The sequence below is a fragment of the Artibeus jamaicensis genome, unplaced genomic scaffold (genome assembly GCF_021234435.1).
Source record: "Artibeus jamaicensis isolate MK-2021 breed Jamaican fruit bat unplaced genomic scaffold, CSHL_Jam_final contig_3243, whole genome shotgun sequence".
In the NCBI taxonomy this organism is placed as follows: domain Eukaryota; kingdom Metazoa; phylum Chordata; class Mammalia; order Chiroptera; family Phyllostomidae; genus Artibeus; species Artibeus jamaicensis.
The window spans coordinates 1325228-1343374 of NW_026521766.1; the positions used below are offsets into that span (position 1 = coordinate 1325228).

The 18147-nt window shown below is 34.9% G+C and overlaps 1 protein-coding gene across 2 annotated transcripts in view; it reads left to right on the forward strand.

Annotated features, from left to right (window-relative positions):
• Window positions 1–15043, forward strand: part of GIN1 (gypsy retrotransposon integrase 1) — a 32509-nt gene extending 17466 nt beyond the window's left edge. For both annotated transcript variants that reach the window (XM_037142676.2, XM_037142677.2), the window contains 4 exons: window positions 3439–3630; window positions 3729–3905; window positions 4402–4687; window positions 13459–15043. In XM_037142676.2, the coding sequence (XP_036998571.2) occupies window positions 3439–3630; window positions 3729–3905; window positions 4402–4687; window positions 13459–13733 (930 nt within the window). In that variant the 3' untranslated portion in view covers window positions 13734–15043. The remainder of the gene's footprint in view (window positions 1–3438; window positions 3631–3728; window positions 3906–4401; window positions 4688–13458) is intronic.
• The last annotated feature ends 3104 nt before the right edge of the window (window positions 15044–18147 follow it).

Sequence of the window (18147 nt, forward strand, 5' to 3'; positions counted from 1 at the left end):
AAGTTAGAGAAAGCTACACTGTCCTAATTCACATAATATGATTTTATACACCCATATACCAAATGCAACTGACTTTTTTAATCTTTAGATGGAGGTAACTTCTTAAGCTTAGAGACAGTGTCACACAGTTCAGTAGAAAACATCACCAAATTTAACTACAAAAAAATTAGGAACTTATGTGTAGTAAGTAAACAAAACATAAAGGCCAAGAAATAGGCCAACAAAAATAAAGCAAATCCATGCAGGAAAGGGCTAATGTGTTTATTATTAAAAAATTAAATTTAATCATCTAGTCAATAGCAAAAACAATTCACAAGAGGGAACAATAGTAAATATGGAAAGTGTTCAAACTCAGTAGTTATGAGTAATGAGAAAAAAGACCATTTTTTGCTTGTCTAATCAATAAAAATAGTATTGATACTAAATAGACTACAGGTAGAATGATACAGCTTTACATTACTGGTAGCACTGCAACTTGAAGCTCACTTATTTGTAAAGTAGTTTGCTGGAGGTCCAGTAAGAGCCATGTATTTTTTCTTTCCATTAACAATCCTGTTTCTAAGAATTTGTTATAAGACAATAGTCTAAAGTATGGAAATAGCTCTTACTATTTATTTATTATAAATACCACAACGCTGTTTTAGCAAAAGATGAGAAATAGCCAAAAAGAAAAGGAAATGTTTCAGAAAAATATATCTAGTCACATGATGAAATATTTTATAGCCATTATAAATGATGTTTACAAAGAAAGAAAAGGAAATGACTGGAACAATGTTTACAACATGTTAAATTAATCTGAGTAAAGAATTTTATTACATATGTATTATATATTTATATATTGACATAATTATGTAAAGTTACATACAAAAGACTAAAGTAAAAACCCATAAGGTTAACCATAGAATTTTTTAAGAGGGATGAGAATATAGATTTTTTTGTTAATTTTTTTCAGTTTTTATGTGTTATATTGCTTTTATAATTTTTAGTGATAAAATACACATAATCATTAATTGCTTTTGTGATACAAATTTCTAGTGCTCAGCAATAAGTAGTTCTCCTAGTCTTTCAAATATACTTGGCTCCTTCTGGTCTCTTGCAGATAGGCAAGCCCAAGTAACTAGATCTGGCCAAAGACATTGAGTAGATAGATGTGTGGCCACTTTCAGCCTGAGGTAGTGAGATTCCCTATTCTTCAGTCTCCCAATCTTACTCTTTTTTCTGGAGAATGGACAGAATATTCCAGATACTATACTTTAGGGTGGTGGAATATATCTCATCCAGAAGTGCTGAGGCACCTAGTGGAGAATAGTTCCTTTGAGAACATTCTGACCTACAGCTGACTTTGAATGGGTGAGCAGTAAAACTGTTGAGTTAACCCACTGAGACTTGAATGCGTCTTGTAGCTGCAGCATAATCTTGCCTACCTTGACAGGCCCAGTAGTGGGTCTGCAAAATAGGGTATGTGAGACTATCTGTTTTGTTGGATGGCAGTATTATTAGAATTTCTGTTTATATTTCTTTTTTATCTAATACAAAAGAAAGCTTTACTAATAATGTGGACAGTGTAATAATAGCATCCTGAGTCAATAAGGCAAATGATAGTGTGTCACACATGGCATGCAAAGAGATCCTAAGAGAAAAGTGAGAATCCACACTATGTGGAAATCTCTAGTTGTGCCTCAACTCTTCTTTTGCTTTCAGGAGTAATTTAATTCGTGGCTGTTGTCTGGTTTTCACTAAACTACACCTCACAGAACAGCTAGGTATCTCAAAATTTCTTGCAATAAAACATAATAATATGAAAAAGACAGTCATCTACCAAGCACAAGAAATTGATAGAGCTGGCACTTCTATCAATAATTAACTTGTGGTATCAGCCCTTTCACTGACACATTAATGAAATGAAAATATTAACTAATCTAATCTGATAGGCAAATGACCACCACAATTCAAAAAACATTATTTGAAATATTGATTCACTTCCATGTTTATTAATGAGGAATCTCACTGTAAGTGCATCTAGTGCTTCAAGATATTAAATAATGATGGTATAAAGCCAGTATGAATCACTAGCAGTTTTCTCAGTCATATTTAAAAAATCATGTGATAACCCAAGACTTTGAAAATTTTATTAAACATAACAGTAACTGTTTATAAGCCTCTTTTATGAGATTTAATAATAATGTAAAAAACTAAAAATCATATGACTGGTAAAATGCACTCTGTTTGCTGTTATCTAAATGGCTTAAATATTACACAGAAAGCATAATAGTCACCAAACAAAATGTTTTATCAGGAAATATTAACAGAAAACCCTGCTAAAGTGCTGTAATAAGATTAGAACACTATATACATAGTAGGAGGGAGGTTTATTATATAATTGGATGAAGAAACATGTTTTTAACATGGCTTAGAGTATTTGCTAAATTGTTTAGAAAAATATACAAATAATTTTTTAAAATCTCTGATAAACTTTAAAAATATGTTTTATGGAAAACCAAAATTGTGACCACTAGTGGAATGTCTGGTTTGATGAAGAGAAAAAAGGCTATTGGGGTAAGGATATCAAGATAGCATCTCACAAATGGATTCACAAGATCATTCCTAGACAGTCTCTTGAAAGAGAAGTTGAAGCCTTTTGCAAAGGTCAGTCATTTAAAACCATTGATTATGACCTCAGATTGAGACTGACCCAAATACACCTGTTCTCTGGGATTTCTGTTTAATTACTTTTGAGTTAAAAGGATATAGCGTACTAGTACGTAGTATATCAAATAGGAATTGTGTTTGGCTGCAAGTAACGTAGAACACCTCTGTTTCCCCTAGCATATAAACTTAAGTAAAGGGAGGCCAGACTCTCTGGGGTTGAAAGGGTAACTTTGAATGTCATTGGGAACTGATGCTTCTAGCTAACTGTTCACCATCTTTAATCCTCAAAAGAGTCCTGGGTAGGATTTTACTGATTTTACAAATGAGGAAACTGAGTACGCAAGGGTGTGGTGACTTGGCCAAGGTCATATAGCCGTTAATTGGTTACATGACTTAGTATTTTTTTAGAAACTGTCTACTGAATTAAAATGTTACTTGAATTCAGAGTTGTTGTTAAATTCTGTTCTTCCACTTCCTTGATGTGTGTGTGTCTTTGACAAGGCACCTACCCTCCCATAGCTTCAGCTTCTTATTTTTGCACTGGGGTTAATAATACATTATATAATTATAATGTATAATGACAACAATGTAAACCATGTAGTGCATTGACCAGCACCTAGTAGGACCCTGTGCAATAAATTATAATTACTGTTTTAAACAAAATATATATGTTTCTACATAGAGTGGTTGTGGTCAATGAAAAAGGCAAAATTCAAATTCTTTTAAAATCTTTTAACTAAAGGAAAAATAAAATAAAATTTAAAGTCAGCTTTTTAAAATATTTTTCAGATCAATGTCGAACTGTATAGATTGTTTGGCACAAAGCAAATTGTAATTTCTCATGCCTCTCAAACTGTTAACCAAACTGAAGGTATACCTAACACCATCAAAACGTTTCTTTCCAAACACTGCGCTGACCACCCGAACAACTGGGATGATCACCTATCAGCTGTTTCATTTGCCTTCAACATAACTCACTTGGTATGTGCCTTTTTGTAATTCTGTACTTTCAAGTTAACACTATTTCTTGCCTAGATAAATGTTTTATTATAAATTGTTGTTTATTTTCCTTAAAATAGGAGCCTACCAAAAATACACCATACTTTCAGATGTTTCATCGAAATCCTTATATGCCTGAGACTTCAGATGTTCACCGTGAAATGGATAGTGATAATAATAGTATGTTTGCCAAAATTATAGGTGCTATTAAAGAAGCTGATAAAATAATGGAGAATAAGACAACTTCTGTGGGCAAGGTGATTCTATTTAATAGAAAACTCTATAATAGAAAATGTATAATTTATAAAGTGATTTTTAAAAATACTGCAGCATATATATACACAAATACAAATACATACATACGTGCATACATATGATATACCCTTAAAGCAATTCTTTTTCTATCAAATTTTTCTTGTCTTCATTAAACTGTGTACTCTCTAGCTATGAGAGGCAGTTATGGGAAAACTGTGCATTATGGAGTCAAGTAGAGCAGAATTCAAATCCCTGATCGTATTGCTTTTTAGTTGTTTGACTTGGGCAAATTACTAAATTTATTTCATTTTACCTTTTTTGGTATATTTTGAGAAATGCTGACTTTGAAATTTTTTAAGAATTAAATAGTATCCATGCCTTCTTTTCAAGTAGCATCTCAATAAATAACCATTCTGTTATATTAAATGTTACCTACATTTACCTTCAAGAAACTGTAGCTCATTCATCACTTTATTCTCCCTTTTTTTGCAATTGTAGATGGAGAATACGGATATTGATAAAATAAATAAAAGCAAAATCATTGTTAAAAAGAAACCAAAGCAATTAAATCCATTTCATCTAAAAGTGGGTCATGAAGTTTTAAGACAAAGGAAAAATTGGTGGAAGGATGGTCGTTTCCGGTCCGAATGGGTTGGTCCTTGTGTCATAGACTATATTACAGAAAGTGGGTGTGCTGTTCTGAGAGACAACACTGGGACTAGGCTTAAAAGACCTATCAAAATAGCTCACCTTAAGCCCTATGTAAGAGAATCCAGTGATCAAGGTAAATATCTCTACATTTCTCTACATTTTTATTTTATTTGAATGAGGAGAGAAGTTCAAAATATAATCCCTACAACTCCTGCTTTGGTTAAGTTTCCTTTTCCCTTCTCATTTTTATAAAATTTCATACAGTTTTGGATCCCAGGTGATCTGTCTCATTAGAAAGTCTTTTCTGAAACTGTCAGGCTTGTGAGAGATTTTATTCTGATATCTAGTGTGCTTTTAACATACTTTCCTGCGGTTCATGTGGGGGATACTGAACCTGTTTCACAGAAGCAATTATGTGTCCTCTATTTTCACATTCATGGTATTTTGTGAGCAGCTTTGTGCCTCATTTTACCATGAACAAAACAGCAACTCAGATAATTAATGCCAAAGCAGACATTCTGTCCAGAATTCTGTTGTGAGAGAAATATAATAGGGAACTTTTAAAAACTGATTAGTTTTTTAACATTGCATGATAGATCATGGTGGGTGGAGGGGAGGGGCATAGTGGGGTATACTCAAAATGTTAAAAGGGTGATAGCACCCTAAACAAGGTTATACTTGGCCCCAAATATGGTTCTGAGCAGTCAAGATATCCTGATTTCTCTAACCCTTTTTTTCGTAGTCTAGAGCTGAACGACATTTTACTAGGGCTTTTACATTAAATCCCGCTTTCACTGAGACTTACTTTGTCCCATGTATCTGCTCCCTGGAGTTTCTCCAGGGTTCGATAACTGAGAGGCAGTTCATTGGAACCTTAACCAGTTAATGTTGCATTTTATATAAAGAAAGATCGAGTATCAGTATCATGAATGTGAATAACAAATTAATGAAAGATACAACATAGTATAGTTTTAAACAGTATGAATAACTGGCTTAAGCGACAGGCTTATGTAAATAATTGTGGGGGCGACTTTTTCCACAAGTACCCCCATCTGCGGATGAAAGTAACACACTACCAAGACATGATCTGCTTGGGGAGGAAAGGTGGCCTGTCCCTCAAAGGAGAAGGGCCTGGAGCCCCTTCCTCCAGGGGCTTTTATTGGGTTGTAATACACAGGAATACAGGGCGGCAAGGATCAAACAGTAGATAACATTTCAAAGAAATCTGAGGGTTTAGTCTGAGTCATTGTCTATCAGGAAAGAGATAGACAAAGTTTCAGAAACTTTGGGAGACATACTTATTTCCTGTTCGGACCCTTAACATATGAATGAAAGCACTCTTAGCAAAGCAGGCGTCACAGGACTTTTAGGAACTCTTTCTTATGCCTGATTACCGCGAGGAACTGCCATTCCAAGCACAAGGGTGCACCACCCTTTGTCATTGTTTTCAGGCTTTCATTTAGTCAGACAGTGGAGGCAACTAGCCGAGAAATTCTAACAGATGTCTCACAGACAGACTGAGGACTCAGGTTTTGTCAAAGCCAAGGGGCGAGGGTCCATCACCCCCTTTCTCCATAGCCCCCAAAGTCCTTCCCTGGGGCCTCCATGTAATAATGCCTGTCTTAGGCAGTTCCCCTCTTTGGGAATCTTACCTGTCATTGGCTAACTGATCAAGCATTGGGGCCCAGTTATGGAAAAAGGAGCAGAAGCGGCGCCCCTGCCAGGGAGATAAGCTTTGTCTCCTTAGTGGCTTATGGTCCTCGAAGGTTGCTCACTCAGCCTTCGCCATGGGGGGGTTTCAGCTCCTGAAACCAAGCAGGGCCATCCCCAACAAATAGTAATTAGAGGCGCAGCAGATAATCTGCACTTCATATGATCTGAAGCCCCTGGGCGTCTGCTCAGTAATAACTCAGCTGTGCTTCTGGTTTTGGTCAGGTCACAAAGCCCATGTTAGAACCTCTTAGTACCTTTCCATCTGCTTGTGACAGACCCAGTTGCTCCAATAGTAATCTTACCTTGGACTTCTTATCTTGGACTGTTCTAATTCTGAAAGCTCACAGTACTTTCATTCTCTGTCAGAAGATAAGCACTTTATTTCTTGTGCCTCTTGATTCTGAGCTATCCTTTTTGATTTCTCCTTTCTGCAGTTTACGCAGGTACATGTTGTCCTTTCTTCTTTACCATGATTTTCTTCTTAATCTTCGGCATTCAGCTGCCTTCTAATGTGTTAACTTTCCTTTATTAATACAAAATTTATGTTTAAAGTATTTCTGTTTCAAGATCTGTATCAACAATTTGCAGTTTGCTACTGCTGAATATTTCAGAATACAGTTGTGTAGAACAGTATCTAAACAAAGGCAGTATAATTTTTGCATCCTGCTTGAACTCTGCAATAATATAGAGGAAATTGCAATTTAGTACTACACTACACATAAGGAACCTGAGATCGATGGGTGAACTTTTTTTTTTACCCAAGAAAGTGTTGATCGGTCCTCCTGGAATCTGGTTCTTGGTTACTACTTGGTCCTTTTTTATGTTTTTCTGACTTGTAGAAATTCACAATAATATGATTTCTGCAATATTTTCTTCATTATTGCATGTTTTCCTGAAAGTCTTCACTTCAGAAGCTGATTGTAAAGAGTCTTGAACTGAATTTAAAGCAAGCAAAATATCTTCAAATAAGTACCCCATTTGTTTATTTGACATAAATTTGGATGAGCTATAGCCAAGAGAACTATGAACTTGTCTGTCTGTACTTGTCATTGTTACTTTGACCAGCCCCAAGATCTCATGGTTGTATTAAGACTCGCTGTCCAAAGCAGATATGCTTCTGTTTCCAACTTCTTATCTAGAACATAATGTAGAGGGAGCACATTCTGTACTATGTCTACAATATCTCATTGTTATTTTAAGCATTCTTAGTTGTCATTTTGTCTAGTTCAGTGCTAGACACCTTTTCAAGACTAATTGTTTTAAGACATTTTATGATATACCATAGTGTCTCGTCGTAATCACAATGTTCCCTTTTGAAGTGAAAAATGTTGTTGAACCATTATTTTATATGTCATAGCGTTTAAGTAGTTTTGTTTACTTTCTTTTGTTTTTTTTGGGGGGGGGTAGGAATTATTGTGATAGATTTGTGTCTGTGTCCCCCAGAAGATTTAGTGTGATTGCCTTTTACAGTTTGTACAGTAGTTTTCAATGTATTGTAAGTTTCCTTTTGCTGCCATAACTAATTACCACAAATTTAGTGGCTTGAAACAAACGTTTATTATCTTTCAGTTCAGTAGCTTAAGGTCCAAAAAAGGTCTCAAAATCAAGGCTTTTGAGACTAGGCTAAAATCAAGTCATTATCAGGGCTTCGTTCCCTTCTGTGGGCTCTGGACTGTTTCCTTGCCTTCTTCACCTTCTAGAGGCTGCCTGTATGGCTTGGCTGGTGGCCCTCTTCCCCTGTCTTCACAGCCAGCAGTGGCAGGTAGTCCCATTTACATCACATCACTCCAACCTCCTATTCTTCCACAATGAAGGGCCCTAGTCTTTGGGCCCACCAGGATAATTTAGGATGAACTCCTTATCTTAAGGTAAGCTGGTTAATAACTTTAATTCCATCACAATCTTAATTCATCTTTGCCATGTAAGGTAATATATTCACAGGTTCCACAGATTTGTATATGGCGGTCTTTAGTGGTCCATAATTCTGTCCACCACAATATAATCTGTTTTTATTAAACAAAACAAAGTTTAGTCCCTATATTGTCAAGCCCATGACCTTGACTTTATTATTTAATACAGTTTATGCCAAGAGCCTCCCTTTGGCCTCTTACATAATCTGTAAACTCTGAGTCAGTCAATTCTCAGTTGTTAGTATTGGTTATTATAATAACAATTATGTAGTATCAAATTATAGTTATTGTTATTTTATCATGAAAAGATATACTAGTATGGCAGCACATTCTAGTGCCTTTAGGATTATCAGGCCCTCTGAGTGTATAGGAATAGTCTAGTCACCTCTCTTCGGGATAAGAAAATTAAGTTTTATAAAACCTTATCCTTTTCTTAATAGTTAGAGAAATAAATTAATCCAGGTCACTCAGACTTCTCTGATCTGAGGTTTTAATTTTAACTTATTTTTTTTCCTCCTTAAGAACACAAAAATTTTTTTTTTCTTTTTGCAGAATAATCATGAGGATGTAAAGTACAGTATAGGGATATAGTTGATAATAGTAAGTATGTGTAGTCTCAGATTGGTACAGAATTTATTAGGATCATTTTAGTAAGTTATATGATGTCTAATCACTGAGGTATGCATCTAATAATAATAATACTGTATGTCAACTGTAATTGCAAAATAAATGATTATAAATAAATAACTTTAAAAGGATAGTGTGAACATAAATAAATCTGAAAAAGTTTAAAATTTTTTCTTTTAAAAAATTTTAATTTTATTTATTCATTTTTTGAGAGAGAGGAAAGGAGAGAGACATTGATTTGTTGCTCCACTTATTTCTGCATTCATAGATTGATTCTCGTATGTGCCCTAAGTGGGGATCAAAGTCACAACGTTGGCACATCAGGACAAGATTCTAACCAACTTAGATACCAGCCAGGGCAACTTTGTTTCTTAATCTCATTTTTTACTCCTTAAAACTGCATAAGGAAAAGTATGTCAGAAGTGCTGATACCACTTTCCTGACTGAAATGTCTTAAAAATGCTTCTATTTCTAAGAAACCAAAGATGTAATTATTCAGTCTGGTCAGAACTGAAATATTGCTGCCCTTGCTGGTGTTGTTCAGTCAACTGAGCGCCGGCCTGTGAACTGAAAAGTTGCCGGTTCGATTTCCAGTCAGGGCACATGGCTGGATTATGGGCCAGGTCCCCAGTTGGGCAAGAGGCAGTTGATTGAAATTACTCCCCTTTTCTCTCTCCCTTCCCCTCTCTCTAAAAATAATTAAATAAAATCTTTTTTAAAAAACTGAAATATTTCATCAGACAGGTGTCATAATCATAACTAAATCAATAGATTGAGAAAAAATATTTAAAGTCTCTTGTATAATGTGACTGAGTACAAGTCCATTAAAAATGTTTGTAAGCGATAACTTTTCTTCTTTTCTATATTGCTAATTTAGGATTATTGCAAGTCAGTATTGTCCAAAAATATGTAATATAAAAATTATGCAATATGCAATTTCAAATTTTCTATTAGTCACATTAAAACAGTACAAATAGATGAAAATAATTTTAATAATATATTTCATATAACCCAGTATATCTAAAATATTTTTTCACATGTACATAAGGTCTTGAGAGTCTCTTTTCTGGTAGTTTTTGTAATCTTTTTTAACTTAAAGAACATTTCTGTTGGCTCCAGTAGATTTAGACCACAGTAGGAGTTGAAACATATTTGACCTTTCTGAATGAATGAGAATTTTTTTTTCTGTACCAACAAAGCTTGAAATCTCCAGAGTAGTTTTCTGTTGCATACAAAGTGATTTGTATAGAATTTGCTGAGTATAATCCTTAGTATAATAAGGTACTTTAAAGTTTATCACTTATTTAAAAGAAAGTGTCTATGTGTGTGTGCATCACTTACATACAGAACCTCTCTCTTCTGACAAAAAGATGGGTTTTGTAAAGTCTATTTGCTTCTAAGTCCAGTAAACTAGGAAGTACTTAAGCTCAAGGTCTATAAGTGCATTACTAGCAAACCACAGTGGTAACTTTTTTCCTATAATAAAATTTCAAAATTTCTATTAATTTTTTTGCTTTTTTATTTAAATTTTATGTATTTATTTTTTATATTTTTATTGTTGTTCAAGTACAGTTGTCTTCATTTCTCTCCACCATTTCCCCTACTCCAACCATCTCACTTCCCACCCTTGATCCTACCCCACTTTGGCTGTGTCCATGTGTCCTTTACACATGTTCTCAACAGCTCTTCCCCCATTTCCCCCATTATTCCATCCCACATCCCCTCTGGTTACTGTCAGTTTGTTCTTAATTTCAGTGTCTCTGGTTATATTTTGTTTGCTTGTTTGTTTTGTTGATTAGGTTCCACTTATAGTTGAGATCATATGGTATTTGCCTTTCACCACCTGGTTTATTTCACTAACCATAATGCTCTCCATTTCCATCCATGCTGTCACAAAGGGTAGGAGCTCATTCTTTCTTTCTGCTGTGTAGTATTCCATCCTGTAAATGTACCACAGTTTTTTGATCCACTGTTCTATTGATGGGCACTTAGGTTGCTTCTAGCACTTGACTATTATAAATTGTGCTGCTATGAACACTGGAGTGCATAGGTTCTTTTGAATTGGTGTTTCAGGATTCTTGGGGTACAATTCCAGCAGCAGAATTGCCAGGTCAAAAGGCAGTTCCATTTTTAGTTTTCTGAGGAAATTCCATACTGTTTTCCACAGTGGCTATACCAGTCTGCATTCCCACCAATAGCGCACTAGGGTTCTCTTTTCTCCACAACCTCACCAGTACTTATTGTTTGTTAATTTGGTTATTATAATGGTCATTCTGATTGATGTGAAGTGGTATCTTAATTGTGGTTTTATTTATTTATTTATTTATTTATTAAGATTCTCGAATTGTCTTTATTGTTTTATCTGTTGTTTTACCAGAACTCCAGAATTACCAACTAAAGCAGAAAAGTACATTGCTTTAAAAGAAAAACTGTTGTGTAAACTAAAGGAAAAAAATCAGAAGTACTTTTTCAAGTTATTTTTCACAGGACTTAGTTGACACATCATAAAATCTCATTCACTTATAAAATCAATTTTGATTTTTAGAATTACATGTGCTAATAAATGGAATTATAAAACAGCATGATGTGTGCAGCAAACTACTAGACATCTAATGTTAATGAAGAATAATTGCATCTCTCTGATGGCTAGTGATGCTAAGCATCCTTTCATATATCTCTGGGTCCTCTGTATGTCGTCCTTGGAGAAATGTCTGTTCAGGTCCTTTGCCCATTTTTTAATTGGTTTGTCTCCTTGGAGTGGAGTTGTGTGAGTTCTTTATATATTTTGGAGATCAAACCCTTGTCCGAGGTATCATTTGCAAATATATTTTCCTATATGTTTGGTTTCCTTTTCATTTTGCTGATTTCTTTAGCTGTTCAGAAGCTTTTTATTTGATGAAGTCCCATTTGTTTATTCTTTCCTTTATGTCCCTTGCTGTACAGGACAAATCAGTAAAAATGTTGCTGCATGGAATATCTGAGATTTTCCTTCATATGTGCTCCTCTAGTAGTTTTATGGTGCCGTGACTTATATTTAAGTCTTTATCCATCTTGAGTTTATTTTTGTGTATGGTATAAGCTGGTAGTTGAGTTTCATTTTTTTGCATGTAGCTGTTCTCTCAACACCATTTGTTAAAGAATCTAGTTTTACTTCATTTTGTGCTTCTGCCCCCTTTGTTAAATATTAATTGACCATAGAGACTTGGGTTTATTTCTTGGCTCTCTATTCTGTTCCATTGGTCTATGTGTCTGTTCTCATGCTAGTACCAGGTTTTGATTACAGTGGCCTTGTATTACAGTTTGATATCAGTATTGTGATCCTTCCTACTTTGTTCCTCTTTCTCAAAATTGCTATGGCTATTTGAGGTCATTTATGGTTCCATATAAATTTTTGAAATGTTTGTTCTATATCTGTAAAATATGTCATTGCTATTTTAATAGGGATTATGTTGAATCTATAAATTGCTTTGGGTAGTATGGACATTTTGATGATATTAATTCTTCCAATCAGTGAACATGGTACATGCTTCCATTGGTTTGTGTCTTCCTTAATTTCTTTTTTCATTGTTGTATAGTTTTATGAGTACAGGTCTTTTACTTCCTTGGTTAGGTTTATTCCTAGGTACTTTATTTTTCTTGTTGTATATCAAATGGGATTTTTTTCTTGGTTTCTGTTTATGATATTTCATTGTTGGTATAGAAAAATGCCTTTGAGTTCTGAATATTGACTTGAAGTTTTACATCTATGCATTTCTTTTTTGATAGATGCTTACTGGATATATTTTTCTAAATAGACCTGCTTCAACTGTGTGGGGAAAAAAGTTTTGAGATAGAAAACTTTCCTCATCAAAGATGTGTGCAAGAAACTTTGGAGATACCTTAAACTCTGTGGTATCTGCTGAAATTGATAGTTTGCAACATTGTACATTGCCTTGAACCTATGGAATTCATTATGGTTATTAGAAAATTTTCATCAACAACATTTTTACCATACTTGTCCTTTTTTAAGTTTTCTTATAAATCACTCTGTTGCCTTCTTCAGTATAAATATGCTAATACTGAACTTTGATGCTGAACCTCTATCAACAGAATCTAAAAATGTTCTATTTCATTGATTTTTTTCTTGCTTGTTGCTATTGGACAAAGCCCTTCTCATTGATTATTGTCCTAATATGAGTTCTATAAAGATTAAAGAATTATCCAAATTTGCAAATGTAAGCATTTAACAATTTTACTTTTAAAAATATCTTTCAAGACTCCATTAATTCACGCACAGTGTTTTATAGAAGCATGTTAAGGATATCACCAGTATCAAAAATACAGTTTGTAACTGTTTTTAATCTACACCATAATCCCCAGACCTTTCCACGCCCTCTCCCACATTCACCAAAGACACGTCAAGAGGACAGGCACACTTGGCTCTTTTAAAATCCTTGGTCTTTCCTGAGTCCTATCTCTATGAGCTCTCAGTTTTATATATCATTTTATTCATTCTTTGAAATGTTTATTTACTTAGTAGACAGAAGAACCCACCAGAAGTTAATCTAGCTAATTTTTATTATTTGGGGTTTTATTCCTCATTCAACATTGTTTAATTTTAAAATGACATTTAATTACCATTCTAAAAGGTAAACTTATGATGTTCTTCTTTCAGACAGTCTTTATCTCTTACAAGGCTCAGTGGTGGCAGATCATGACTACATTGGATTGCCTGAAATTCCAGTTGGAGCATACCAAGCAAATATTTTGGTAGAAGACGCAACTGTTGGTGTCCTTGATAATGAATTACTGACATCAAGCAAGGATGGTGAACTATTAGAATACAGAAATGCCAAAATCTCTCCTCTGATGGAAGATAATAGTAGTCTTGAAAAGCAGACTTTCAGTCTGTTGGACTCCTCAAACCAAGTCCTTGAGTATTTAAGTTAGTAAATACTAAAATTCATTTACACTGCTTGTTTAAAATGTGTATCTCCTTGAATCTTGATATTTATTCCCATCAAAAAAGGTTGTATAAGAGAAGTGTCTGGACACACTTTTTAATGACTAAATTCTGAAGGTTTATTTTATAACTATTTATTGATCAAAAGTTATACCATGTTTAAATGTCAGTGCATGCATATATATATATATATATATATATATATATATATATGCCTTATATGTATATATAAGGCAAAGGAAGCATATAATATAAGGGGGAAGCATATAATATAAGGGGGGACCCCCAAAAACTGGAATTTATTTATAAAAAATTGTGTGTTTACTCTCACGTGTTTAAACCTCAGTCACCTTCACAGTGCTCTGCATCAGACGCAATACGCCTGTCAAGACATTTTTTCCACCGCTCAAAACGGTTTTTGCACTCAGCAGTTTTGATGCCTTTTAGTGCTTCTGATGTTTTTTGTTTCTTCTCTTCCACATGGGCAAACATTTCCCTTTGAGGACTTTTTTTATCCAAGGAAACAAACAAAGTTACTTGGGACAAGATCAGGTGAATAGGGAGGGTGGGGCCTGGGGGTCATGCCATTTTTGGAGAAAAACTGCTGAACACTCAGGCAGTATGAACAGGTGCGCTTATAAATGACCCATCAGGACATGGGCAAACTCCCTGAAAGAGTCTTAAAAAAAAAATCACTGAAGCTGAACACAGCCTCTCACAACAATGCCCACTGGTACACTGATAGAGATGGATTCCTGGAATACTCATCTAGCAGGGGAAGCCTGTACTACAAAGGTCCTGCCCTCCAGAAGATAACTCTGGTTATTTTTGGTGGGGGGGGGTCTCCCCTCATATATAGAATTCACTTTTTTTTTCCTAAAGAGAAAATAGTTCTCTCTTTAGAAAATTCTCTCTTGTTTCTTAGAAAATGAAGTAAATTTCAGCTCAAAATTTGCAAAATTTTGTGCAGAACCATGTTTTCAGTTTTAATGTTTTAGAAACATTTGTTCTTTAAAAAATTAGGTTGGCCCTCACTGGTGTGGCTCAGTGGGTTGGGTGTTGTCCCATAAACTGAAAGGTCACCCATCCGGTTCCCAGTCAGGGCACATAACTGGGTTGGGGGCTTGGTCTCTGGTGGGGGCAGTACTGGTGGCAACTAATTGGTGCTTCTCACTCATGTCCATGTTTCCCTCTCTTTCTCCCTCCCTTCCTCTCTCTAAAAATAAGTAATTAAAATCTTTTAAAAATGAGTTTTAACTACCTTCAGTGTGACTAATAAATATCTATTCAATCATAATAGTGAATTAAGTGAAATTTCTGTGTTCCTGGAACTTCTAAAAACAATATTGTGGGAAAATACTTAGTTATTTAATAGGCTCTTACAGAATATTAGTAATGTTACCTTGTTAGACTCAGGATCAGGCTCTGAAACTAAATATTGGTTTGGAAACATTTGTGCATTTTCATAATACATATTAAAGCTAAAATTATTCATTAATAAGATTTTTCCCACAATCTTAAATAAGTAATGATAAAATAACCAATATCAAGGATTTAAAAAATTAATTTCTATGTTTATAACTATTCAACAAATATTTCTTATAAAGCCTTTGCAATACTGTAGAAAAATTAAAATATGTGTCAGGCATGTGCCTTATCCTCATAAGGGGCTTAGAGTCTGGTAAGGAATACAGACCAGATGAGCCACGTACGGCACAAACAGTCGCTCTGCAAAGATTTGCTGTGGAATTATGCACGTCCTTCCTACTCATATTACAGTGGTCAGACTCAGTCACACCCTGCTAATGGCGTGGGTTTCTTTTTGTGGTGATGGTTGTATACCTGAAAATACTACACTGACTTGTGCACTGCGCTTGCAGATTCTATTATAGGCCATTTATGATGACAGTTACTTTTCCTGATAAATAGCCAATACAAGCTATTTAAATAAAATGCTAATTTTATTATTGAAATCCCCAGTATTCTAATGTAGAAATTCCAAATACAGATTTTAAGTAAGCAAATACACACAAAAATACCCACAAATTATGTACATACTCAGTCTTGTCATTGACGTTTGCAGGGCCCCATCAGGGGTGAAGCTGGAGGTCCATGTACATATACCTAAATGTTTAGAAGTTATAAACTCAGCTAATAAACTGTTTCTACCTTGACAAATACGCCTTCCTACATACGCCTTCCTACTGTTCCTAGAGTTCTTGGACTCAAGCGCTGCACTAATCAGTGTCAAAGCAGAGAGAGCTGGTTTCAGGGAAGCCTCCTTTTTGTTTCAACCCTGTCCCCTCCCAAGGAAAACCATACCAGCACCCTCCCCAGCCCAGGCCTTGGAATGTGTTCTCCAGCTCTCTAGCCAACCTCCTGGAACAGACCAGAAAGCTCCCCAGGAATAGAAGGGTGTGTCTCTAGGCTCTGGACTCTGACCCTGCAGGGAACTGCATGGACTACAGCAGGGCAGAACCTAGCTCTCAAGCAAAGGGTCCAGAGTGGGGGCTTTTTGCTGGGATTTAAGGAAGTTTTCTATAGGATGAGTATATGGTAAAATTTCGACCAAAAAAGGCTCCCCTAAACAAGAAGAGTTTGTTGTTTTTTTTTAAGAAGAGTTTTTATAAGGTTTTGTATGCCACCTTGTGGTATTTTTATGAACACTTAAAATTTACACCATATAGAATAAAATGAAGATGCTGAGCTACAGTAAAGGAAAAATATATTCTGAATGAGAATAATTGGTTTGAAAAGTTTTAAAAGAATGATTGACATTTAAAGTGTGAAATTTTCTGATACTGCTATCTAAAAAAATAACTAAGACTTAAAAGACACATTTACCCTCAACTCATTTATAGACTGAAAAAAGGTATGTATTAAATGCCTACTATGTTTTAGGTACTGTTTTGCCACTAAGTTTATATCAGTAAGAAGCAAAAATCCCTGCCCTCCTAAAGTTTACATTCCAGTAGAATAGTGACTAGCAATTCTTAATGTATTTGTTCACTTATATCTAGTCTTTCTTCTTCATTTAATCTTTGTTGTATTTTTTCATTACTATTTGGACTTCCCTCCTCCTAGCAATCACCACACTGTTGTTCATGTCAATGAGTCCTTTTTCCTTTTTGCTCAATTCTTCCATCCCCTAACCCCCTCCCGCCACTAGCTGTCATCTGCTCTCCAGCTATGGGTCTTTCCCCATTTTTCTTTTTAGATCATTTTGTTCAGTAGATTTTACATATAAGTGAAATCATATGCTATTTGTCTTTCTCTGACTGGCTTATTTCACTTAGCATAATGTTCTTTAGGTCCATCCATACTGTTGTAAAGGCAAAACTTTCTCCTTTTTTAGGGCTGAGTAGTATACCTTTGATTAAGTGTCCCATAGTTGTTTTATCCACTCATCTACTGATGGATGCTGGGGCTGCTTCCATATCTTGGTGATTGTAAATAATGCTGCAAACAGCAGAGCACTGCTTATGTTCTTTCATATTAGTGTTTTGGGTTTCTTCATGTATATTCCAAGAAGTGGGTTTGCTGGGTCAAAGGGCAGATCTATATTTTGAGGTGTCTCCATGCTGCTTTCCATGGTAGCTACACCAGTCTGCATTCCCACCAACAGTGAAAAAGGGTTCCCCTTTCTCCGCATCCTCACCAGCACTTGTTTGTCAATTTATTGATCACAGCCATTCTGACAGATGTGAGTTGATATCTCATTGTGGTTTTAATTTTTAATTCTCTGATGATTAGTAGTGCTGAGCATCTTTTCATATGTCTACTGATCATCTATATGTTCTCTTTGGAGAATTGTCTATTCAGGTCCTTTGCCTATTTTTTAATAGGGTTTTTTGTTTTTTTGGTGCTGAATTTGATGTTTTTTTTTTAATAAATTTTGGTTGTTAACCCCTTAACAGATGTATTGGCAAATATGGTCTCCCATTCTCTGTGTTGTCTTTTTATTTTGTTGATGATTTCCTTTGCTGTGCAAAACCTTTTTAGTTTGATGTAGTCCCAATTGTTTATTTTTTTCTTTTCTTTCTCTTACCTTGGGAGATATATCTGAAAAAAATTGCTATGAGCAATGTCCAAGATTTTGCTGCCTATGCTTTCTTCTAGGATACTTATGTTTTGGGTCTGATATTTAAGTCTTTGATCTATTTTGAATTTATTCTTGTGTGGTATAATAAGGTGGTATACTTTCATTTTTTTGCATGTATCTGTCCAATTTTCCCAACACAGTTTATTGAATAAACTATCTTTAGCCCACTGTATGTGCTTGCTTCCTCAGTCAAATATTAATTGATTATAAAGATGTGGGTTTATTTCTGGACTCTCTATTCTGTTCCATTGATCTATATGTCTGCTTTTATGCCAGTACCATGCTGTTTTGATTGCTGT